Source organism: Taudactylus pleione, unplaced genomic scaffold (assembly GCF_031769625.1).
Source record: "Taudactylus pleione unplaced genomic scaffold, aTauple2 ptg000208l, whole genome shotgun sequence".
Lineage (NCBI taxonomy): Eukaryota > Metazoa > Chordata > Amphibia > Anura > Myobatrachidae > Taudactylus > Taudactylus pleione.
In genome coordinates this window covers 448,220-473,595 of record NW_028284610.1, presented here as the reverse complement: position 1 = coordinate 473,595, position 25,376 = coordinate 448,220, and the positions used below count along the sequence as shown (strand labels likewise).

General features: G+C 41.4%; 1 protein-coding gene across 2 annotated transcripts; it reads left to right on the top strand.

Moving 5' to 3' along the window:
- The first annotated feature begins 1,383 nt into the window (after nucleotides 1-1,383).
- On the top strand, nucleotides 1,384-25,107 carry SFRP4 (secreted frizzled related protein 4). Of its 2 annotated transcripts, none has more exons than XM_088478144.1 (6): nucleotides 1,384-2,297; nucleotides 2,970-3,050; nucleotides 3,281-3,346; nucleotides 10,631-10,829; nucleotides 13,899-13,962; nucleotides 24,397-25,107. In XM_088478144.1, the coding sequence occupies exons 1-6, from the start codon at nucleotides 1,865-1,867 to the stop codon at nucleotides 24,574-24,576; spliced, it is 1,023 nt and encodes a 340-aa protein (XP_088334270.1). In that variant the 5' UTR covers nucleotides 1,384-1,864; the 3' UTR covers nucleotides 24,577-25,107. The 2 variants fall into 2 exon arrangements, with proteins under 2 accessions (XP_088334270.1, XP_088334271.1); XM_088478145.1 differs by lacking the exon at nucleotides 24,397-25,107 and adding an exon at nucleotides 22,050-22,273.
- The last annotated feature ends 269 nt before the right edge of the window (nucleotides 25,108-25,376 follow it).

The following is a 25,376-nucleotide window of genomic DNA, read 5'->3' as shown; positions in this document are numbered from 1 at the left end:
GTGAGAGATAAAGTACTAACTAATAAGCTTCCAATTTACATTTTGCAAACTAGATTTTAAAAAATGATAGTTATGAGCTGATTGGTTAGTGATTTATTTGTTGCAATTCTATATCTCTCCCAGCTTTACTACATAGGCCCCTAAACCTCAAATACACTTTGATAAATGGGCGTCATGGAGAGAAGGATTCAGTGAAAAAATAAAAGTTCCAAAATCTACTGATAGGGGAAAATATGGTGTTGTATAATGTAAAATGCATGATAAGGTACCAACAATTTAATACCTAAGAGAAACCTAAAATGAAATTAAAAATTTTGTTTTCCTCTTTGTAAAAACTGAAAAAGACACTGAAACCATCTATGGATATCCCTGCTTATGCTGCACAGCAGATGTTGGTCCAATCATGGAAGGGGATGGGGCTAAGCACAGTAGCAACTGCACCAGTTTTTGAAAATAAACATTTAAGCGATTTTACCATCAATGGCAAAAACCATCATATTTTCACCATTGATGGAAAAACCATCGACCATCGGTGACAAACCATTGTTGAATGAAGGCCAACCCTAAGCCAGGTGAGATACAAACGGTTTCTTGTAAAGAACCCCCTCTGTTGTTCTTGAAAGGGAAATCAGTGATCCAACTTTATATTACTATTGAAAATAAAGTTAATTGAACAAAAGCCTGAATAAGAAGTGAATAAGAAGCTAATTATATTTCACCCTTGTTATGTGTCCATAAAAATAGTACGTAATAAAACAGTACATATGCCTCTGGCCTTTTAGGTACTTTATTCTCTTCCAGTCACACAATCTCATAAGGTTGATACGATAAAGCAAACATGACTTGAACAGTGTGTGTGTGTATATAACTGAGTTTTCTTTCTGCAATAACCAATTCAACAACGTTCTGAATCATTGTAATATTATTTTGAAACATTGTAATATCATTGTAATATCAAGCAACCTGTAACATCGATGTGAATCATTGTAATATCATTGTAATATCTAGCAACCTGTAACATCGATGTGAATCATTGTAATATTGTAATAATATCTAGCAACCTGTAACATCGATCTGAATGTAATATCATTGTAATATCAAGCAACCTGTTTTATAAGAAATCCTTTAAGATAGAAGTGTTGCAAAATTGCAATCTGCCTAATCTGCCTAAACTGAATGCATATAGTGTAAAGCAGATGCGATTGCCATCTATAACGTGTATAACAGCAGATGCTGCCTGCACGTCCCTCTTGTGGAACAGCTGGGTATTGGGAACGATATACTGTATACTCCTCCTGTCCGGTATAAGCGAGGAGAGGGAGGAGGAGAGAGCGCTGTGAGGTGATATTTATATACTCTGCTATTATAGCATCACTTTATTCTTCTAAGCTTTTCCTCAGCTGGTGTTAGATCTGCAGAGCTGGGACAGGTGGCAGAGGCACCTTTGTTGTTGCTGCACCACTGACGGATAGAAAGTTAGGAGGAGGAGGAGACCAATTTATCTTGGATATTAAAGTGAAATTTAGTGATGTCGCCCTGGGAGTAAAAGAGTAGGGATGATGTAATTGTGTCTGACAAAGGGAAAATCTGAATTATGCAGTCATCTAAGAACTAGAAGTGCTGCACGTCACTGGTGGCACTGCTATAAAGGTGGCTGTACAATGTCCACGCTTATCTGCAGTGGAGCCTGGGAAGCTGGAGGGAAAAGGTTTCTCAGCCTGTAATCTACTACTGCAAGGGACTGCCTGGCATCAATATTTCCATGTTCTCATCAAGCTGTCTGACAATTATCTCCTGCAACTAACCTGACTAGACCTTAACCTGAGATAGTAATTGTTAGAAGCACAGAAGATCCACTGCAGAGATGCTGTTGGTTGTAGCTGTACTTTGTGTATTGGAGATGGGAGCCCACTCTGCCCCATGTGAGACCGTCAGAATCCCCATCTGCAGAGATATGCCTTGGAATATTACCAAAATGCCAAACCACCTGCACCACAGCACTCAGGAGAACGCTATTCTGGCTATAGAACAATACCAGGAGCTGGTTGACATCAAGTGCAGCCCTGTACTGAGCTTCTTTCTGTGTGCCATGTATGCACCTATTTGCACCCTGGAGTTCCTTCATGACCCAATTAAACCTTGTAAGTCAGTGTGCCAAAGAGCTAAGGATGGATGTGAGCCCATCATGAAGAGATACAACCACAGCTGGCCAGACAACCTAGCATGTGATGACCTTCCAGTCTATGACCGTGGAGTGTGCATTTCTCCTGAAGCCATAGTCACTGATATCCCTGAAGGTAAAGGGAGCAGATGATCTGTCATTGGGGCTGTAACTAATTCCTTAATACTTTATTTTAGTCTTTAAAATCTTCAATGAAATATTCCAACTAATACTTTACTTATATTTGATGAATTTTTGCAAAGTAACAGGCATAAGTAATTTATTTTATTGACAATATAACATTGATATAGGTAGTACATTTTTTTTTACATAAACTGAATAAAAAAAAGTGTCAATCAGTTATGTTTATCTAGATTTCAGTTCTGCATGCTAAGGAACATGCATTCCTGTGTGTGCTAATGAGAGGAAATTACTTTAGCACCTGTTTAAATAACTGGACCAGCTAAAAAGGAAATTGTTTGGACCATCAGTTTTTTTTTTGGTTTTGTTTTTGTTTAGTTTGGACACCTTAAACTGGAACACTCAGTGTAATGGTTGCCTTTATATAGTTATGCAACTTTATTGAAATTAAAAAAAAAGTGTTATTAAAACAATAATGTAATACAGCCATGAAAAACACCAGTTCCTAAGAAAGATTTATTTAAGACTACTAAAAGTATTTATATTGCAGATGTGGAGAAATCATCTTGTCCGGTTCAAGAGGTGTATTTAAAGACTCAAGTTACTCCTGGTGTGTTTGGCATGGTGCAGTTATTTTCATTGGCAAATGATGGCTTGTTCTTTTTAGATATAAAGTGGATCGAGTTTACACAAGATGTCATAGTCCCAGAAAAACCAAGAATGAATCACTGCAAAAGTTTAAACATGGGTAAAGTCTGTATTTTCTTGTGATAACTGATACAGTATTATTTATCCTAATTTGTACCACATGCGGGCCTGTCAGGTGTTTCTAGTATAAACCGGATCACTTATTTCATCATTTACCAGTCACTCTTGTCTAGTTGTGAAAAATACATTTAGTTTTCCATATCTTAAGTAGCATTTAACTCATTTATGTTTCATTTCGCTACTGTAACGATGTGTCTTTTTTCTTTACAGATCGTTGCAAATGCACAACAATTAAACCTACCCTAACAATGTACCTGGCAAAAAATTACAGCTATGGTAAGTGACTTTTGATATGAATACAGTACATGCAGAGAAAACATAGAGAAATAATGTACAGTACTTCAGAAAAGCAATGGAGTATTTTCTATTAGGCATAAACCTAGATAAATATCATCCTTAGGCCAGGCTAGGAACAATCAGCAGTTCTCCAGTTGTTGTGAAACTACAAGTTTCAGCATACCTGCCATTTATCAACTGACAATGCATGCTGGGAATTATTATTATCCAGGCCTATTGGAGTGCCACATGTTGTCCAGGCCTATTTTAACCTGACAAAGCGTTGTTTGCTGTGTGAAGCTAGTTATGCAGCTGGTCAACCCTATGGCCATACATGCATGCAGGGGCTGAATATCTTTTTCATGTTACATTGTCATGATCAACCTTACTATGTAATCCACTGACATGGCATAGCATAGCATGAAAGTCTCATTGAAAGCTTGTGATTTCCTTCTGCTTTTTTTTTTTGGTAAATGCAGTTTTGACATTGGGGAAGGTTCAAATGAGTGTAAAGTCCTATAGGAGTCTTGTGTAATGTGCTTCTGCAGGATATTATTATAATTACTATTTATATCGGGATGCCGGCTCTCAGAATGCCGGCGCCGGAATCCAGACACCAGTCAGAATCCCAGCTCCAGCATCCCGACTGCTGAAGGTAAGTATTGGGGTTAGGGGGAGGGTCTAGGATTAGGCACTAGGGGGAGGGTTAGGATTAGGCTGCGGGGTGGGGGGGTGGGGTTAGGTAGAGGTAGGGTACTTACCGGCAGGTGTCGGTATCTTAACCCTGTTGGGAGGCCGGCGTCAGGATTCTAACTATCATGATCCTGAGTGCCAGCATCCCGTACCCAACCCCTCATGGAGCAATGTTTACAGTACAGCCAAATCCAGAAATGAATACTTAAGCGCACATCGCATGAGACTGCTATGGGAACTTGCTGTTAATTGAATCTGCTCTATCAAGTGTCAATAAAATAGATAAATAAGTGTTCTGCAAGAACATTGCTGTGTATATTTAAAAAATGTTTTAGAATTTATTCAATGCAATAAATAAATAAATATGAAAAAAACAATTAAAAACATGAGCAATAGTGGAAACCGGCTATACATTTTTACCTTACAGCCATGAAATCTATAGTGTCAACCTGTGGTCACAGGATATTATCATTATGCTTTACTATATAAAAAAGTGAAAAAAAAACAAGCCTTCAGTGGTCTTTTACCTGGACTTTTTGACAGTAAATGGTGTCTCCAGCACTAGTCTATTTAAATGATCACTGAAGGGGAAGCGGTCAGTATGCTGGCACATGGGATACCGGCGCTTAGAATACCGGGGCTGAAATCCCGACACCTGTCAGAATCCCGGCACCGGCATTTTGGCCGCAGGAATCACGAAGGTAAGTAGCGGGGTTAGGGGGAGGGTTAGTGTTAGGGGTTAGGTACAGGGGGGGGTTAGGTTTAGGGTGCGGGGAGGGGATTGTTAAGTTTTGTAACTAAGGGGGAGGTTAGGTTTAGGCACCGGGGAGGGAGGGTTAACGTAGGGAGAGAGGGAGGGTTCGGATACCTACCAACAGGTGTCGGTATCCTAACCCTGTTGGGATACTGGAGTTGGGATTTTGACCTCCGGGATCCCACACGCCGGCATCCCGTACCAAACCCCACCAAAGGCTTAGTATTTTTACTTTTATTTTATAGTGAAGCATGCTTATACTGATAATATCCTGTGGCCACAGGTATACACTATAGATTTTATTATTTGTTTATTGCATTGAGTAAACTCTAAAAGATTTTTTTAAATATACACAGCATTTTTCTTTGCCTTATTCTATACATGGAACCAGGCCCTGATTTATAGGTGCAGCAGCAGATTGCTGTGTGACACGGCACTAGCGTCAAATAAATCTCTATTTTTCTTTTACATGATAGCGTCAACTGATCTTTATGGGAAGTATACAAGAGGGGAATCTAACATCAAGAACTGTCTTCTAATACACCCTGCTGTATTGTAACACTGTTAGCAGCTTGAAAAAAGACTGATCAATTAAATCCATCTTTTCGTAATTTCTATCTATAGGCCTGATTCAGCAGCATGTGCAATTGCAACTACGTATGCAGATCGCCCGATTGTTCAGTACTGCACATGCGTATGCATCACACTGTACATGCGCTGCAATCACACTGCAATTACGCATGCAGATAGGAATCCATCACAGAATGAGTGAAAGGTTGTGAGCGTTTGAGGGTGGTGACGGGGGAGTGGTTACAGAAATGCAGACGTGCCTGTCAGTTTGAACGCTGTTGCATTGGCGTACACAAATTTGCCACTGCAATTGCCTACGCAGCTTGAGTATTCACTGCGTGCGTCGAGACTTGTAGTTTCTGTGAAGGGTCAGACTTCTGTAACTGTGCATGATGGGCCGATGTGCTTTGATGTTACCGATGTATACGCAGGTATTACGTATATGAGAAAGCAGCAGTGGGCATCTCTATGCTGTCTGAGCTGTGGCAGGTATTAACATATTTTCGCAACTTCATTGAGTGCGATTACGCAGCTGCAATCGCAATTGCGATCCATAGTGAATCAGGCCCTATGTTCTCTAGAGGAACAAGAAAACATCTCCCCATATGTTTCGAGGGAGTAAGAAAAATTCATATCTGAATTCGGAAGTTGTACACATTAATCGCCTGGTACAATATCTCCTTTTGTAACATCAAATCATTATAGCCACAGGTAACCATTCTTGCAAAGAAGCATCCAATTACTTTGTAAATCTAATGTCACCAGTGCTGTTATGATTATGAAGAGCTCATTAGACAAATATTTGCCTTGAATATATTTGTACTGTAAATATCAATACAATCAATTCCATAGGCAAATGTAGGGGGGTTTCCGGCAGCCTGGAAACCCTGCTCCCCAGCCCACACCATGACCACAATAGAAATAGTAATATAATATAATTTTACTAGTGCTGCATGTTCTTCGCAGTATCACAAATGAAATAATTAGCACCACCTGTGGATCTTTTAACATGTATCAGCCAGTAATAAATAACCTGTGCACCAACTAGGAGATCTGGAAAACATGCACTGTTAGGGATGTACTGCTATAGAGCCAAATATGTACATATATGTTGGGGCAGTGCTAGGTTCTTCTGCTGTTCCTCCAGGCTCCCAGACTTGCTCCAATAATCTGGAATGGTGCCCTCATCTAAAATAAATACATTCTGCTCAGACAGGATGGCCCTACTGCTGCATATAGTGGCTTACTGTGATCGCTGGTCCTCTATATGCTGGAATTATGACACACAATACACTTTTTATGACGCTTATTAAAGCTGGTTAAGTACTAATTCTGCCCTTTTCATGGACTCTAAAATCAAGCATTTGGAAACCCCCTCTAGAAATCCTGCGTTTGCCATTGAATTCTGCCACTTTTTTATCACAAAAACAAATAAAATTGTCTTGCCGTTAATTTTAGACCTTCATTAGCCTTATTAATAAGATTTAATTAGTATTTTTTGTATGCTTTTATTTGTGTCATAAAATGTACTGTAATTGGTTTATATTGTAGTCCTTAAGCAGTAGCTCTTAAACTTTTTTGTCCTGTGAAAGATTAAATGGTTTTCCCATTATGAATAAAATTGTACCCAAATGCCCCTTTCCCTGTAATACCCCCTTTTCACCAAAAATCCGGTTCCAACATAAGACACTGAGCATCGAGTGAGAACAAGTCAGAGCCGGGTTGTACCCCTTTTACACAGAGGCTGGACCTGGGTTATTTCCTTGGTCCTGCCGCTCACACCAGATCAGGGTCTTCCAGTGTTACAGTGGACACTTGGGGGTCTATGTACTAAGCAGTGATAAGTGCTAGAGTGAAAAGTGATAAGTCTGTGGTAAGTGCCAGCCAATCAGCTCCCAACTGTCATTTTTCAAACACAGCCTGTGAGATGACAGTTGGAAGCTGATTGGCTGGCACTTATCACAGACTTATCACTTTTCACTCTGTCACTTATCACTGCTTAGTACATAGACCCCTTGGAGATGATGTCATCTCCAAGTTCTACTGAAGCCAGCCAATCCATTGGTTTGAGGCATGACCCGGGTCATCTTGACCCGGGTCATGCCATTTACACCGGACCGTTACCCGGGTCCTTCCCAGGTTCAACCCTGGTCGCAACAAGGGCGGATTCCTGGGTCACTGGACCTGGGTTATTTTTCAGGGGCCCTTATCCACTGAGCCACGACACGGGTAGACTAGGATATAACCCAGGTTATTGCGGCAGTGAAAAAGGGGTATAAGAGTACTGTACTTCGGTGAAGTCCATGCTCTTGAACTCATCATCCATTGTTTTTAGCAGGCACCCAGTGCTCACATTTACCTTTGGTGCTATTTGAGAAATTTGAGACACAGCAAATGTGAATGAAAGCAGGCTGCTGTTTGGATGAGCAACATCATTGGAATCCTATTTAGAATTAATTTAATTAATCCCATTTATTACTTAGCTGTTGGATACAAGTTATGTAATTTATGTTATTGAAATATATCTTTTAGAAAGGTAGATACTTGTGCAACATAATGTAAAATGTTGTAATTAATAATTTAGTTGTACACAAAGTGGATTATGGGAAGTGGAAGTGTATATAGATCATAGTACCAGATGTAAAGTATCTTTGAACCTTTCTGTTTAATTTGAATGCATATGTAATGTGAGGCAGTACAATCCCAGATCTCTGACCATTCCTCTCTACCAATAGGCTCACCAAAATCCGCCTGGCATGCTCATTCGTATGGATTAGCAGATAGCAAATAAGTGACCGAGAACTCAGAGTATGGGATGGAAACTATGGATACTCATCAATGATTAACCACTAATGGCCATTGCTTTTGTCATCAATTCAGGAGATACAATAGTTCTCTGCCATTGATGGCAAGGAACCCTTCTTTTTCTTTGTAACTATTGCAACATAGAGCCTAGCTTCACCACTAAACTAACGTGATCTGCTAAGCCCCATCCCCACCTCTGATTGGCCGCTGCCAGGTGAGTAATAGAGCATAGATGACCATCGGTGGGTGAACCCATCAATGGTTCTCTTTCGACAGTTTCATACCATTGAGGTTAACCACCAATGGTGCCATCATGGTGAAGATCGATGGATAACCCACCAATGGCCATCTCTAAAGCAAACAAGCCCATGAGTGGATTGTGGATGTCAACATTTGACATGTCGACATTCTGTACATTCTGGTAGACACCCTCTAAGAGTAGAAATTTCTAATCTGCTAAACTTGGTAAAACTGTTAATGAGAAGAATTCAGATATTCTTAGAGCTCTGAAAATTGAGGAACAAAGTTAAAATTAATTTTGGACATTGAGATTATGATAATGAGATACAGTTGTGGAAGGGAAATATATTCAGGGATATTCCTTGCTTTGTAATTGGCATATAGGGGCTAATTTTCAGCCCTAAGATATTCGATCAAGGCTCGCTAACCCAAGCGTTAAGCCCCAGAGGGTGTACTTAGTGCGTTTCCTCATAGCCTCAGGGGCTGCAAAGAAAAATCTGTGTTAAATGCACCCTCTAGGCAGGGATAGGCAATAAGTGGCCCTCCAGTTGTTGTTGAACTACATATCCCAGCAAGCCTTGCAACAGTTTTAGCATGGGCTAATATTAAAACTGTGGCCGACTATTGCCCACCCCTACGGGCTTGAGACGTATACCTGCTCCTTCATATAACAGATTTCTTACAAATACAGTGGCATCTCTAAAGACCATATAAATTAGCATGCAAGTTGTAGTGTGTAGCGTGTAGCATTTAACTTCACCAGTGCAGTCACATTATTCATTAAGGTCCAATTCATTTATAGATAATGCTGATGAGCATACAACATGTGATGTCACCAAATACAATAGAAGACTACATTTCACCATGATATCTAAATTAGACTTCCATACCACACAGATGAAATGACAGATGTGTCCACATACATCTATCCTCCGTGCACTACAAGTCGCACCAGAGCCGTAACTAGACTTTTTGGTGCCCTGTGCCAGAAAGAGCATTGTTGCCCCCCTCATTTTTCAAAGGGATATAATGCACCCAGAAAAGGGGAATGGCCTTATGGGGAAGGGCCATGGAAGAGATAGGAGAGGCCAGGAGATGCTGGTGATGAAATAAGAGGAAGCTACAAATGAGAATGATAATAAACAGAAATTTGACAGGCCCAAACAGCGCCCCCTGCCCTGTGGTGCCCTGTGCGATGGCACCGACCGCACTACCCTAGTTATGGCCCTGAGTCGCACTACACATAACGCAGGAGCTCCGTGTGACTCAGTAGCGCCGAGGATCTTTTCGTTCAACTTTTTTCCGACCTACAAATGCGTCTTATTCACGCTGCAATGCATTTGGAATTATATGCGGCATGCCTATATTCGGTGTGCAACTGTGGGTGTATCTGCATGCAAAATGCTATGTTACAGTGTCATCGGCTGTGACACTAACATAGCGTTTCGCAAACAGATGCACTCGCAGTTGCCCACAGAATTTAGGCACGCCGCATATCATTTTAATCAGCAGAAGCTGCTTGTACAAACTATACGCATCACTGTGTGAATAAGACTCACCAGGTATAAAGAAGATCAATGCTACCAAGTCACGCCACGGCATGGCGCGACTCGAAGGGCTGTTTAGCGCACAAGGAGGCTAGATGTATGAGGACACATCTGTAAGGGTCATGTATATTTTTCAGAAATCTAGGACACCCTGTTGCCATAAAGTTAGTTCCATAAAGTAAGCATCTAGGTCTCTCAAGGCATACGTTTCAAGCAGATTTTTATGGTGATGAATGTCCAGGACTCAAAGATAAATAGTGGAGACAAATATTGGAGTAAAATAAGAAATTCACCAAAACTGGTTTCTTTTACTTAGTGGGAAAAAGGAGCTATTTTCCCCGTACATGTAGCCATTATAAATATTTGATACAATTTTATATATTATATTTTATCTAATTATGGATTTAGATTTTATTTCCTTGAGCATATAAAATATATGTGAGACAATGGAATTCCCACTGCAAATGATATGGCTATTAATAGTCAATAAGGAGTACTTGTATATTGATCACTGAAATCCGAGTTGATTTCTAATACCTATACTGATTTACAGCAGAGAGTGCATTGTTTCAAACTTTCCAAATAAAAATGGAAGTGGTGACATCAGTGCTCAGTGATATATACAGATATTGTTTACAGTGATTTTACATCTATTTTTTTTTGTCGACTTTTCAGTAATCCATGCAAAAGTTAAAAGTGTCACTAGAAGCAACTGTAATGAAATAACCACAGTAGTTCAAGTCAAAGAGACACTGAAGTCTTCGACAACGATCCCCAGATCCCAAGTTCCTTTAATTACCAATTCATCTTGCCAGTGTCCCCATTTACTTCCCAACCAAGATGTGCTAATAATGTGTTACCAGTGGCGTTCAAGGTAAATGTTTGTTTATATAATCTCAAATTTCAACTACTCATTGAGGTCATGTTATTATAGGCAAGTGTAGAAAGCTGCAAAAGACATATTTGAAAGATTGTGACATCATGGCTCCTCCATTTTTGCTCCATGTTGGTGTTTATGAATCCTATTTATTACCAATAATTAAGTATCCAACTTGTGCGAGTTGTGGTGGTGAATATTAAAATACCAGCAGCTGTCCCTTGATCTCTATCCCCTACACTTTCACAGCTTATTTCAAGTGGTAATAGTTTAGACTACGGGCAGTGTAAGTGAGCATGGGTGAACTGGAGGTGGAGGTATCAGAATTTAATCTTTTTTAAATAGGAATGAGTGGGCTTCTGGGATCTAACTCCACCTGAAGAGGGCATCAGATCCTGTTTACAAACTCAAAGTATGTTAAATATGCAGCAACCACATCTGGCCACTAATGATTAATGAGCCCATTGCTTAAAGCATGCGGAAACTAGGGCCCGTTGAACTTAAAGAATAGGCTCCTACAGGTAGAAACTGTATATAAGGGCTATGTTGACATTCAAGGCATTCAGATAGACAATGAGTGGATCAAAAGATAATGCAGACATACTGTAATATAGTAGACACACGTTTGTGGCTTCAGCAGGGTAAAAACCAAAAGGTGGCTTGCTCTCATTGTGGGAAATGAAGGTCAACAGTGCAAAATTGGAGGCATCCCCATCATACTTTTTCAGTGCACTGACTGGTGGTGTAAACTAAAGGGAAGCTATCCTCCGTGTGCTACGAGTCGTGTTACACATAACGAGTGAGCACTGTGTGACTTGGTAGCGCCAAGCATCTTTTCTTACATCATTTCAATGCATTTTATTCGCACCACGGTGCAAATAGGTTGCACAAGCAGCTTCTGTTGATTAAAATGATATGCAGCATGCCTATATTCTGTGTGCAGCTGTGGGTGTATCTGCATGAAAAATGCTACGTTACAGTGTCAGCAACAATGACACTGTAACATAGAATTTTACATGCAGATACACCCACAGTCACACACAGAATATAGGCATACTGCATATCATTTTAATCAGCAGAAGCTGCCTGTGCATCCTGGCCCTGATTCAGAGCCGGACGCTCTGAAAGAGTGCTCGCTCTGAATCAGGGAGTTTTATTTTTTATTCTTGTGCGGCCTCCTGGCCACCCACAGCTATAGCGAGCGGCCAGGTTGATGGTCGCGATGGTCAAGACCATCGGGCTTGCAACAAGACCCTTGTGGTAGGGTCTCATGGCCGCAAGCCCCAGAGAGCTGGAAGCTCTCCACTGGCATCACTTGTGATGTCATTGGGGTGGCACTCAAACGACAGGCGTTCTCATGGGAACGCCTCCGTTTGGGCGGCCACCCACCCAGCCCACCCACCAAAGGGGGCGAGCTGTCACTCAACATCGACAGGTTGCCCCCTTTGTTGCGAGCCCCGGAGCGACGGAGTGCCGGCTCCGTCGTGCGCATGCGCTCTGGGCCACCATTGACCCGGTTGTGAGCGCCCAGTGCTTGCGACCGGGTCTGAATCAGGCCCCCTGTTCACATTGTTGTGCGACTAAGATGCATTTGAAAGGAAAGAAGCACACGAAAAGACGCTTGGTGTTACCGAGTCACGCCACGGCACGGTGTGACTAGAATGGATGTTTAACACGCAAGGAGGCTAGATGTATGAGGACACATCTGTAACCTATTGGAGTAAATGTAGGAAACAGTGAATAGAGTGGAGAAGTGGGCAGGTGGAGAAGTTGCCCATGGCAACCATTCAGCTCCTACCTATTATTTTATAGAATGTACTTGATAAATGCAACCTCAAAGCTGATTGGTGGGGAACTTCTACACTGGCACTCTTCTCCACTCTTTTCACTGTTTCATACATCTACCACATAAGTACCTTTTAGATGTGAATCTCCAGGAGCCAGGGTCTATAGTCGTATACACTTATCTAAGTTTAACTGCTGTCATCAGCCAGACAATGCAGCAGTGGAGGCCACGTGTATGCAGTTCTCTTTCTAATCCAGAGTTTCCCAAACTCGGTCCTCTAGGCACCCTAAATGTCCAGGTTTTAAGGACTTGCATACTTGTGCACAGATGGTATAATTAAACTGACTGATGTACTAATTATCTCACATGCTTGAGGATAGGGTTAATATTTCCAAATTAGACCCCTTTGATCTATTTTTACAAATTTGAATCCTAATAAAAAGTCCACAAAGGTAAAAAAAAAAATATATGTTTTTGATTATTTTCAGGGATTTGCAAAGATTAAGGGGTTTATTTACAAAGTTGTGGGTTGTAAAACCAAACACTACTGTTCATGTTTATACCCGATATTTAAAAGGGGAGTACTTTACTAGCAAGGCACAGTTGGTAAAAGCACTGGCCTTTTAAATATCGGGCATAAACATGATATTTAAAATGCCAGACACTTTGTGAATAAACCCCTAAATCAGGGATGGGGAACCTCCTGCCCGGGGACTGTATAAGGCCCTCGCAATCATTTGGTCTGGCCCCCTGAGCCATCTGACCCTCATCTGGCTAGCAGGGTGCCTAGAATGGCACCCTGCAGCCAGAATCTATGCAGCAGTGCCACCTGGAGCATCCTAAGGACGCCTCAGACGGTCACACACATTGCTGTAATTACCGATGATTGTGGCCCCGTCCCCATGTGACATCACGCGGAGGGGGTGTGGCCTGCACCTGGCCCACAAATAATGTTATATAGATCATAATGGCCCTTGGCAGAAAAAAGGTTCCCCTCCCGTGCCGCTAAATGCTTAATCAGGTATTATACTCTCAGCACCTCCATATATGAGATAGCAAAGGGTGTACATAGGGTTTCTTGAGTCTTCCTTGCAGTAGTAAAGTTTTGTCCCACCTGCTCTTGAGTGGATACTACCATTTTTCAGGTTCTGTACCAATGTAATCTCTCTATTTCAGCTATCGGTTCTTGTAGATGTATAATTAAAATAATCAAAAGTAATAATAAAATAGCAATTTAATTTGTCTGTCATGTGTTTTACAAAAGTATTTTCAATCCTTAGGATGATGCTACTTGACGGCTGTTTGGTTGAAAAATGGAAAGACCAATTAAACAAAAGATTCAAGGTATTGAATATGCGTTATAGAGGGAACTATAATTATCCACAGGGATTACCCTGCTTTTAATTACCCGTGATGGGAAATTACATTTGGGGGGGGGGGGGGTTGGGTTTACCCTCCGCGTCAATCAGAGGTGGATATTTTTCAGGAGCTGAGTGGAAAAGTCAGCGAGAAAAAGTACTCACAGGTTAACACGTTGGGAGAACTCATTGGTTCCGCAGTTTATGCGGTATCAGTGGGTTAATGTGCATTAACCCATGGTTTACAGCACAGGGAGAATGCTAATATAATTATAAGAATTGAATTCATCAGTGTTTGATTTTCTATGGTTGTGCCGGCCATATTACAGGTAATATTCATCTGTTGGTCCAGTATCATTGTAACATGTGTAACTCCACTATAAGTGATAGACATCAAATCAAAATCAATATCTTAATAAGGGTGCGCGAGCGGTGCCATCACCCAGGGGGCAGGGCCCTACAGGCCCTGCATTTTGCCTGGAATGGTGGTGGTGGCCCCATCACCTTGTCAAAACGTTGCATGTGCAGGAGATGGAGCCAGCACAGGGCTGAATCAGGCCCAATGTAGAGACATATTTTCATAATAGGCTACATACACAAGTTTGCAGTTTCCAGCATTTTGGAGGAGACTCAAACGTCATATGCAATACAAAAATAGGCTGCGCGATGCTCTAAAAACATTTCCAAAGACTACTGGAATGTTCTTTCAAATGTATTATAACAGATGAACCAAATACAATATGTATAAAGCTATATCAACAGTAACATAACTGAAATATGTATAAATAATATATAAAATAACAAACCATGACACTTATAAAGTCTAAGGGCTGTATTCAATTAGCGGCAAAAAGCCGTTTTCAGCGAAGAAGTTTCGCCAATGACGTCATTTCGCCAGCGGAAACTTATCTCCGTATTCAATTGTTGCAACTTTTCGCCAGGTGCGGAAACGCAATGCAATGTACCCGGCGGAAAAGTTTCGCCTATGAATAGCTGTCGGAAAAAAGTGCAGAATTGCGGTTTTGGGGTGCATAGGTGGGGAAACCACCCTGCACTCTTAGGACAGGTCCCCAAAGGTAAACTGCGTCAAAAAATTCTTAAAAAAAAATAAAGAACAACCCAAAAAATGACTTTGATAAAGGGGGCAAAAAAGTTCCAAGTTGAGGTACAAACTTAAAAACTAGCGAAATAGACTTTGGGGGGGGTCTGCATGTATGGGGGAGGGTTTTTTCTTATTGCAGGTGCTTGCTGAAGGTGCGTTTTTAACGCTTTTTAAGACCTTTTGCAATTTTTAACCATGCTTGCACCCATTTTCACGTACCCCAAATTTGCTAGGACTAGTTACTGTATTTCCACCCAAAAAAAGTGCTAAATGCTGTTCTTCACCACTTGTGCAAAGACACAAATTAGCAGCTAATGAGAGCATTTAAGAATTCCATATAGCTTCATCAGGGCTATTCAGGGGCATCTACCATGATCCCCAATGTTAATGCATCTTTAGGGGGGTGTCAGGCTGATTTCTCCAAAACTGTCAGCACTTTCGCCTGTTTGTGTTTCGCATGGTTACGTTTTCGCGTCTGTGGAATGGAATACGGTGAAAAGCGGGGACGAGCGCGATACTTTTTCACATGGAAAACCAGCGATGTCGGCGAAAAGTTCGGCATGCGAAAAGTAAGGGACTTTTCGCATCTAATTGAATATGCCCGTATACGTAGTCACATCAATGATGAAATGTAGTATTTTGAAAACCAACTCAGAAAAACTCAATCAATCATAAATTCTAATTTACTCCTTTTATAAAGCACTATGGGCCTGATTCAGAGTTGTACAGTATTGCACAACCACTAGGAAACGACCGTGCAATACCATACAACGGGATCGGTATGATTTACCGCTGGCCGCAGTGAAAGCCCAACAGAGGTGGAAATCACGATCGGTCATTAAGGCAAATATGCTAACCTAATTTGAACCCCCCCTAACCCTCCCTTAGGGGTGCCTAACCCTAATCTCCCCTGTAGGTGCCTAAATCTAATCCCCCCTTCCCCACCGCCTAAACCTAAGTCCCCCAGGAGGGTGCCTAATCCTAACCTCCTCCCGGGGGTGCCTAACCCTAACCCCCCTTGCCCTAGCCTAACCCTAAGTCCCCCCCGGGAGCCCTAAACCTAACCCTACCCCCCGTGGCTGTCCATGCCCGGCGCCCTGGCTTACCTTCGATCGGTAAGCTGGTTGTCGAGCTCCCGGCGTAGGTCTAATGACAGGTGTTGGGATTTCAACGCCTGTCATTAGACACTTGCTGGGTTTAAACAGTCGGGAAGCAAGTGGTCGGGATGCCGTCCGTTGGCTTCCCGACTTCTTCCCCCATGCAACTAGTATGGTATTGCACAACTAGTATGGTAATAGACACTTTCTGACTGCATCGCAGATCCGAGTGCTATATCCTAAGAAACAGCATCGGATCTTCTGATACCATCGTCAATCTGAGTACACACACAACAAAAGTAGGCGCTGGACTGTATCCACCTCAATGGACCAGAGGATATGTAAGAGGTGTGTTGAGGACCAGGGGATTAATTAGTATAAAGCAGCCGTCATAGAATTGGAGGAATCTGGACCCTCCCAACAAATGCCAAGAAATCGAAAGTACAGACTGACAGGCGATAAAAATACTAATATTTATTAATATAAGAAGACCACAATAAATTAATTAAAATAAGCACACAAAAAAAGAGAAAAGGGATGAAAATTAAATTCAGCAGGAGATGCTATGAAAGCATTGTAGATAAATATAAAGAAAAATTAAATATAACTGAGAAAATGATAAAATCAATAGGAAAATAAGCAATACTTGATAAAATTACATAGAATCTGCACTAAGCAGAGAAAACGGACCTGCAAGATATGTTGTAGAAGTATAGCCACAAAGACAATTTATAGTAACTTGCATAAGTACAATCACAGATAACATTGAAAATAATGATGTATATGTAGCTCTTAGGTGGTCCGTGTATACATAAATGTATATCAATATCTCTCACACGTCTGAGACTTTCAGAGAATGTTAGTTAGTACACCATAATAAATGTATTCCAGCCTATATGGCACAATATGGATTTTAAGGGGACTGTCAATGTCCAGTGATATTCTGAAAAGAGTTAAAATATATAATATAGATTGAGCCCTTGAAGCTGGGCTTATAGATTGTTCATCTTAGAGCGTGTGGCTGTTTCTAGCATTTGAAGCCACTCCTAATACGTGTAGACCGCACAGCCACAGACAACTCTGTTTAGTGTATCAGAGAGTATAAATGTAAATAATTGAAATTGAAAATTGTGCACATTCAAGCATGCATGCTTTACAGGGTTTTCACTCACGATCCGGTTATGACCATATATCGCGCTGTGATCCTCACTTGGCTCTCACATGCACACTGCCTCACATTAATCCACGGAGGAGAGGGGTCGGCTCCGATGCAATCACCCGTCGGTGAGCAGCGTGCAGCGTTGTTGTTCGTCCTCCGTGTAAAGTGGTCAGTGACTCACTTGCCAGGCTTGCGGTCTCACGTCCCGTCCTTCTCTCTACGCGTTTCTCCACCTTAGGAATAACGGCGGCTTCTTCAGGAGACAGAATTCTATGGTAATGGTGCAGTTCAGTTTAAATCAGCATGGCTCTTGTTTGTTCAGCTGATTGTTAATTAGAGGCATTATTCAGATGTCAGGTGTGTAAACAGCTGCTGCATTACGAGCCAGGTTTTTCTGACATAGATTTCATACTTTTTTAGTTCTGATATTTTTAGCAGAGATATAGTCGGAACAGATAGCCATTAACCATTTTTATAAATTGTATCCCATATATAATTGCAACAGTTTGACACTTTTAGACTGTATCTTTTAGGACACATGATGTCAGGTGGTTTAGATCCCAAATATACTGGATATTTGTAACGATGGTTATCAACATAATTCGTATCCAGCCTATATATACTTCTATTTAAAGACCAATCCGCAACCTGATATCAATGTATGTCCCACTATTGATTACAATCATCAACCCATTTATATATATATATATACAATTCAATAACAAATATTAACACTTTTTAAAATATCAATAAAAAATCTCTTACGCATTTAAACACAGTTATCTTTATAATCCTTGCTATTTACCCCCCTTCCCCTACTGTAATTAATTTGAGTCATTATTTCCTATAACTAATAAATAGAACTTGAGTTACTACGGAATATCCGCCTATCTGGTCTGCTTTATCTAAATCCTCTGCAATCTTCAACCACAGTTTATGATGCTCCACCTAACCGAACAGCATAATGGAAATCTATTTTATTTCAACATGTATAATATAATATAACAATGACACTAACAATGCTAAATGATACATAAACATAAGTTATAATAACAGAAAAGAGATGAGATAGAGAGAAGAAGATGTCTATATCAGGATATACATATCAGAGACACGAGGAGGGACTCTGTTCTAACCCTAATCATATAACTCAGTAGTACAACCTAAAGTCCAGAATGCTGTTAGATGTACAATATACCCATACAACAGTCATATAGCCATAGAACGTGAGTTACTTAATCAGTCTGACCTATATAATTTCCAGCCAGTGGGGACAATTAACCTCTTCTACCTCACTAATAGCGAAGGCTTCTGGAAATACTGGTTCTAAAGTTGATCTGTCTATATTCTACTATTCTACATCACTAAGACATTTATTGGATATTATTTAGTTCAACTGTATCGTTTAGTCCCTGAGGGTATAGAGTTTGTAATCGGAAAATCCAATATGCTTCACGTTTACACAAGACATTAAATCTGTCCCCTCCTCTCTTCTGGTCGGTTTTATAAGATCTATAGCTTTCACTGTGATGCCCTGCATACCCCCCCTTGGCAGTGTCCTACGTGTCTAGATAGAGTGTGTGTTTTTAATTGGTTACTTATGTTCCTTCTATGTTCCATAAAATGAACATGCAGGGTTCTCGTGGTGCGGCCCACATATTGCAGGCCGCATCTACACTCAATCACATAGATCAAAAATGTCGATCTATAATTAAAAAAATCTCTAATTTGAAATGTTTCGCCTGAGGTGATGGACTTAAATTCTACTATTTTCCTCTCTGTATGTTTACATGTGATACGCGCATCTTTACCACATCTGTGGAAACCCAATGGTTTAGGGGGGAGCCAGGTATTACATATTTCTGTATATTTTTTGTCCCTTTTAAAGTGACTGGGTGCTAGATTTAGTTTTAAATTGGCTGATTTTCTAAAAACTATTGATTTATGAGGTACAATGAGTGGACCAATGTGATTAACTAATTTAAGAATGGGTAAGTTCTTTTTAAGTACTTTTTTTATTTCATATGAATATGAATGAAACTGTGTCACAAAAGCACAGGATCTATCCTCATTTTCTTTTTCTCTCTTTTTACCATGCATCAATTGCTTCCTCTCTAAATTGGCTACTTCATTATAGGCATCATCTAACACTTATTGGGGATATCCCTGTTCCAAAAAAGAGCCGAAAAGGGCCAAAGCTTGTTTCTCATAGGTCTTACCCTCTGAGCAATTCCTTTTTAGCCTAAGGAACTGCCCTTTTGGGATATTTTCTTTCCATCTACGTAGATGGCTACTTCTATAGTTTAAGTATCTATTTTGGTTGGCCTCTTTTATATATGTTTGTGTGTGAATCTTAAGGTCATCACCTATTGTTAACGCAATGTCTAAGAAATGTATTGAGAGCGGATTAGTGATACTAGTGAACCTTAACCCAAAATTATTGTGATTAAAACTCTCCAAAAAAGTGTTAAGTGATAGTGCATCCCCACCCCAAATAAAAAACAGGTCATCTATGTATCTGCCATAGAGAACCAGGTCCGCCCCAAGCCTTCGACCCCACACATGCTCCTCCTCAAAACTGCCCATGTACAGGTTGGCGAAGCTCGGGGCAAACCTGGTTCCCATGGCAGTACCAAGTGTCTGTAAAAAAAACTGTGAATCAAAAGTGAAATAATTGTGTTTAAGAATAAATTTGATGGATGCCAAATAAAATTCCTAAGTGCTACAGTCATACTTGAATCTCCCTCGAGATAATGTTCTACAGTTTTTATTCCCTTATCATGTGGAATGTTGGAATATAATGATTCCACGTCGCAGGTTGCAAAGATATAACTTTCTTTCCATTCAATATTTTGAATTAACCTCAGGAAATGGGAGGTATCCTTAATGTATGACTGAAGCATTTTGACATGTTTCTGTAAAACAAAGTAGGATAAATTATTCGTGAGTGACCCTACACCAGAAATAATAGGTCTCCCTGGTGGAAAAGAAAGTGTTTTGTGAATCTTAGGTAAATAATAAAAAGTGGAGACAACCGGATGTGTGACATTCAAAAAATTAAAAGTGTCTTTATTTATTACACCATCTTCCAACATATCACATAACAATAGATGTATTTTTTTCTGAAACAGGGCGGTGGGATTTCCAGGCATAATTTGGTAATGCATACCATCTTTGAGTTGACGGTATGCATCTTTGATATAATCATCGGTATCCTGTATTACAATCCCACCGCCCTTATCTGCTGGTTTGATAGTGATTGTGGGATCCGATCTCAATTCTATTAGAGCATTGCGTTCATTCCTTGTAAGGTTATCTCTCAAAGGTTCTCTTTCTGCTTTTTCACATAAGGTTCTAACACCTGAGGTTACTCAGACTGCCCCTCAAAGTTCTGGTTTGAGGCCAGTAAGTCTGTGTTGGAAGAAGCAGACCCTAACCTTGGCAGAAAACTAGGATGACATGCCCACTTCCCGCCCCCAAACAGCCGCAGCCTGTCAATCATGCTGCAGCTTGGGGTAATTGCGAGCGAACTTGCAGAGGGAGACCTGCATATGTGCAGTACAGATCCTGGACATGCACAGATCTCCCACAGTCAGAGTAGCATGAAAACCATCGGGTTTGCATACTACTCTGAATCAGGCCCTGTCTGTAATATCTTTATACCCGCCACTTGTACCACCGCATGCAGAGGTTTTGCCTAGGGTGCCTAGAAGTCTAGCTCCGGCCCTGCCTATTATTCTTTATGTATTTGTTTGTGTATGTTTTGAGATATATTTTAAAAGCAGCATATTTGTTTAACAGATTATTGGAAATTTTACATGCATTCTGGTTGCTATCCAGGTGCCCTCCACTTATACCCCTTTTACACTGACATGAAAATCCATGGTTTTTGCACGTGAATGCGCATCAACCTGGGATTTTTGAGAGTGGAAACGGATCAACCCAGGTCCAGTGACTCGGGGATCCAGCACCGGTAGCTTGCAGGGTTGGGTGCGGGTCATGTAAACGGCACGACCTAGGTAATGATGACCAGGGTCGTGCCGCATGATACCTGATTGGCGAGCTTCAGTGGCACTTGGAGATGACATAATATCCAAGTGTCCACTGCAACGCCGCAAGACTCAGGTCACTGCAGTCCTGGGTCCGCTGTGAACGGCGCTGACCCGGGGATAACCAAAGTCAGCAACACTGTATAAAGGGGTAATGTCCGGGTCTGTTCCGGGTTGGAACCGTTTTCCAAACCGTTTTCCAAATCATGGGTCAGACCCGGAACTTTGGTGTAAAAAGGGTATTAATGTGCATTATGGAAACATACTTTTAACCACTTAACTGGCTAATATTTTTTCCAAAAATGTCCCCTAAATTTTGATATTTTATGTATAATAAGAGCTATTTAACCTAGATTCAGTATATTTGTATTAATGAAGAATTGTTAATAAAATCATACTCAATAAGGGGTAAATACAGTAGCTCTTATTTACATATTTTGATTGTTTAAAAAAATCAACAATTTTAGGGAGATTTCTGGAAAAAATAATTTAATACAGTGAATTTGTTTTAAGTTTCTATCCCTGGTGCTAACTATTAGAACATATGCGCAGTGCATGCGCAGACGCCCAGTGTTTTCAATGAGTCTATCTATCTATCTATCTATCTATCTATCTATCTATCTATCGTCCTTTTTTTATACTTCACTTTCCTTACACTTCTTGCAGAACTTCACAGTCCTGCAAGAAGATCAACCAGCAGCAGGGGGCGATCCTAAGGATCATTTATCAATCACTGGCTGGTACTGGGCCTTACTCAGATGGTAAATCAACACCTGACACCTGGTACAGTTTTCGATGGTGTGTCCGAATGTGTACACATGCTGATTGTATATCTAATCCTTGCACAAACATTCATACACATGGATGAACACTAGGGAAGGACTTTGTAGTGACATTTGCATGAAGTCGCACCCGCGTCTAAGTCCACCACTGAATTAGTCGCCTTTCAAAGAGCAGTGAAGATTGTCATGACCAGTGCTTGAGGTTATAGCAAGACTTACATCATTTCTTTATCTGGCTTCAGATAAAGAAATGATGATAAAGTTAGTTTCATATGAGAGTTGATTTCTGCATTTGTACAGTGGCGTAACTTCATCCCAGGTGCCCGGAGGCAAGATAAATGTTAGTGCCTCCCCTCCCCCTAAATTAAAATTGACCACCCCCCAAGCACCTCTGCTAGCCCCAGCTGCCGCCGCCCCCCTATGCAGTTCCTTTTATACAGTGCCCCCAGTAGTGGTTCCCCTATGCAGTGCCCACAGTAGAGGTACCCCTATGCAGTGCCTGCCTATGTAGTGCCCCCCAGTAATGGTCCCCTTATGCAGTGCCTCCAGTAGTGGTCCCCCTATGTGGTATGTCCAGTAGTGGTCCCCCTATGTGGTACCTCCAGTAGTGGTCCCCCTATGTAGTGCCCCCAGCAGGAAGGGCCACTATAGTACCCCCAGTTGTAATGCCCTTGTAGTGCCCCCAGTAGTAATGCCCTTGAAGTGCCCCCAGTTGTAGTGCTCCCAATAGTGCCCCCAGTAGTAAGGCCTTTGTAGTGCCCCCAATAGTAAGGCCCCCATAGTGCCACGAATAGTAAGGCCCCTGTAGTGCCCCCATATGATGCCCCCAGTAGTAATGACCCAGTAAGCCCCTTGTAATGCCCCCTGTTGTGCGCCCAGTAGTAAGCCCCCTGTAATGCCCCCAGTAGTAAGCCCCTGTAATGCCCCCTGTAGTGCTCCCAGTAGTAAGCCCCCTGTAATGCCCTCAGTAGTAAGCCCCCTGTAGTGCCCCGAGTAGTAAGCCCCCTGTAGTGCCCCAGTAGTAAGCCCCTGTAGTGCCCTCAGTAGTAAGCCCCCCGAAGTGCCCCCAGTAGTAAGCCCCCTGTAGTGCCCTCAGTAGTAAGCCCCCTGTAGTGCCCCGAGTAGTATGCCCCCTGTAGTGCCCCCAGTAGTAAGCCCCTGTAGTGCCCTCAGTAGTAAGCCCCCCATAGTGCCCCCAGTAGTAAGCCCCCTGTAGTGCCCCCAGTAGTAAGCCCCCTGTAGTGCCCCCAGTAGTATGCCCCTGTACTGCCCCCAGTAGTATGCCCCTGTTCTGCCCCCAGTAGTAAGCCCCCTGTAGTAAGGCCCCTGTTGTGCCCTCAGTAGTAAGCCCCCTGTAGTGCCCTCAGTAGTAAGCCCCCTGTAGTGCCATCAGTAGTAAGCCCCCAGTAGTGCCCCCTGTACTGCTCCCTGTAGTACACCCCCCCTCAAGCACACACATATACAAAAAAAACAATACTTGCCTTAAACCCCGCTCCAGTGCTGCTGCCGTCCGTCTTCGGCGCCCGCTCCTCGTAACTATGGGACTGACATCATAACGTCACTCCCATAGTGCACTGCGGCACCTGGAAGGGCCGGGGGGGGAGAGAGGAGAGGAGAGGAGGAGCCGGACGCCCGCTGGTAACACACTCAGCAGGCACCCGGCAAATGGAGGGTGCAGGGGGTGCACCCTTCCGTAGTTATGCCACTGGAGGTGGAGTGGCGATCAGCGGCGCTTCTTCTCCATGCAGCTCTTCCAGTCCTCAGCAGTGCCCAGAACGGCCGGCGGACAATGGAGCCAGGTGCCCCCTTCAGGGCTGGCACCTGGCAGCAAATGACTCCATTGTCTCCGGGAGTTCCGCCACTGCATTTGTAGCAGAAAATGTATACTAACAGTCCAATTCTGGTTTTATATTGGTCAGTCCATGAAATTCTTGCATCAGTTACAAAACAAAAGCAAATAAATTCGAAATATATATAAGTATCATCATATGTCAGTATCATCACAATTTTTAACACTATAAAGGAACTACGGTATTATTTGATGCCAAATACATGGCTACAACATTTATTTTTATTAATTAATTTATTTAATTTTCAAGGATTGAGCCATAAATGAAAATATGACTTGAATAAAATACTGTCTACTTATTTTATCACTCTAAAGAAAAGGCTATACATACTGTATATACAATACTAATAAAAGTAATATTGACAACAAAATAATTTTTAAGAGATGGGAGCAGACTTTACAAGAGCAACAAGTGAAAACAACGCAGGAGAAAATCAAGAATGCGAGTCGCACAGGTCGCAGCGGGCCACCAAAGACAATCCCAAAGAACCCCAACCCTCCTCCTGGCATGTCCAAGAAGAATTTTAAGCCCAAGAATAACCAAAAAGACAAGCGACCCTGAACTGAGCTTCGTTCCTATTGAAAGACATTTTCTATGCATGATGAGGGTCACTAGCTGGCTACAGTGGCAGAATGTATTGTTCTTAAAATCATCCATCTGGAAACATTTATGCAGTAACCTGCATTGACTTTTTTATTCGCTGCACTTTAAGTACCAATGTTTGCTTTTTTATACTTTGACCATTACAAACCATAGATTTTGGGTTTGTACTGAAAAAAATTTGAGACATTTGTATCATGGAAAATTGGAGCATTTGTGAGGTTAAGTGTTTGCACCACAATTATCAACAGAATAATTAACAGTGATACTATTGGTGTAAAGAGTTATCTCATTTTTTCCTGTCATTACCGTGTATAAGCCTGTTATGTTGCGTGAATGAGTTTGTTGCACTTTTGTTTACTGCTTTATGGATCAACAAGCATGTGGGTATGTTCACACATGAGATTTCAGATGTTTGTTCAACACTTGAGTATGCATTAGCTTTTAACATAATGTGCCCTATATTACAGTTTAATACTATTGTACTTCAGGCTGGACTCTGTTGTTTAAATGAATTTAACAATTATGATAATAAAAATATTTCTGATATAAATTTGTAGATGAGAAATATTTGTGGTAAGTCATGGAATAGAAGTGGGATTATGTTTTTAATAGGTGTTCGCATTCACGAAAGGTAACATGAGGACATTAGCAGAGAAGCACCAAAAAACAAATTGAAAACTAATGGATAAATGGATAAAAGAAATGTAGTATAGAGAGAGATTGTACTAGTCTGAAAAAGAGATTTGGTTGCATCTTGG

Coding starts and splice junctions, on each gene's coding strand:
- SFRP4 (XM_088478144.1), top strand. CDS start 1,865: ATGCTGTTGGTTGTAGCTGTACTTTGTGTATTGGAGATGGGAGCCCAC. Junction 3,347..10,630: donor GGCAAAAAATTACAGCTATG/GTAAGTGACTTT, acceptor TCGACTTTTCAG/TAATCCATGCAAAAGTTAAA. Junction 10,830..13,898: donor TGTTACCAGTGGCGTTCAAG/GTAAATGTTTGT, acceptor TTCAATCCTTAG/GATGATGCTACTTGACGGCT.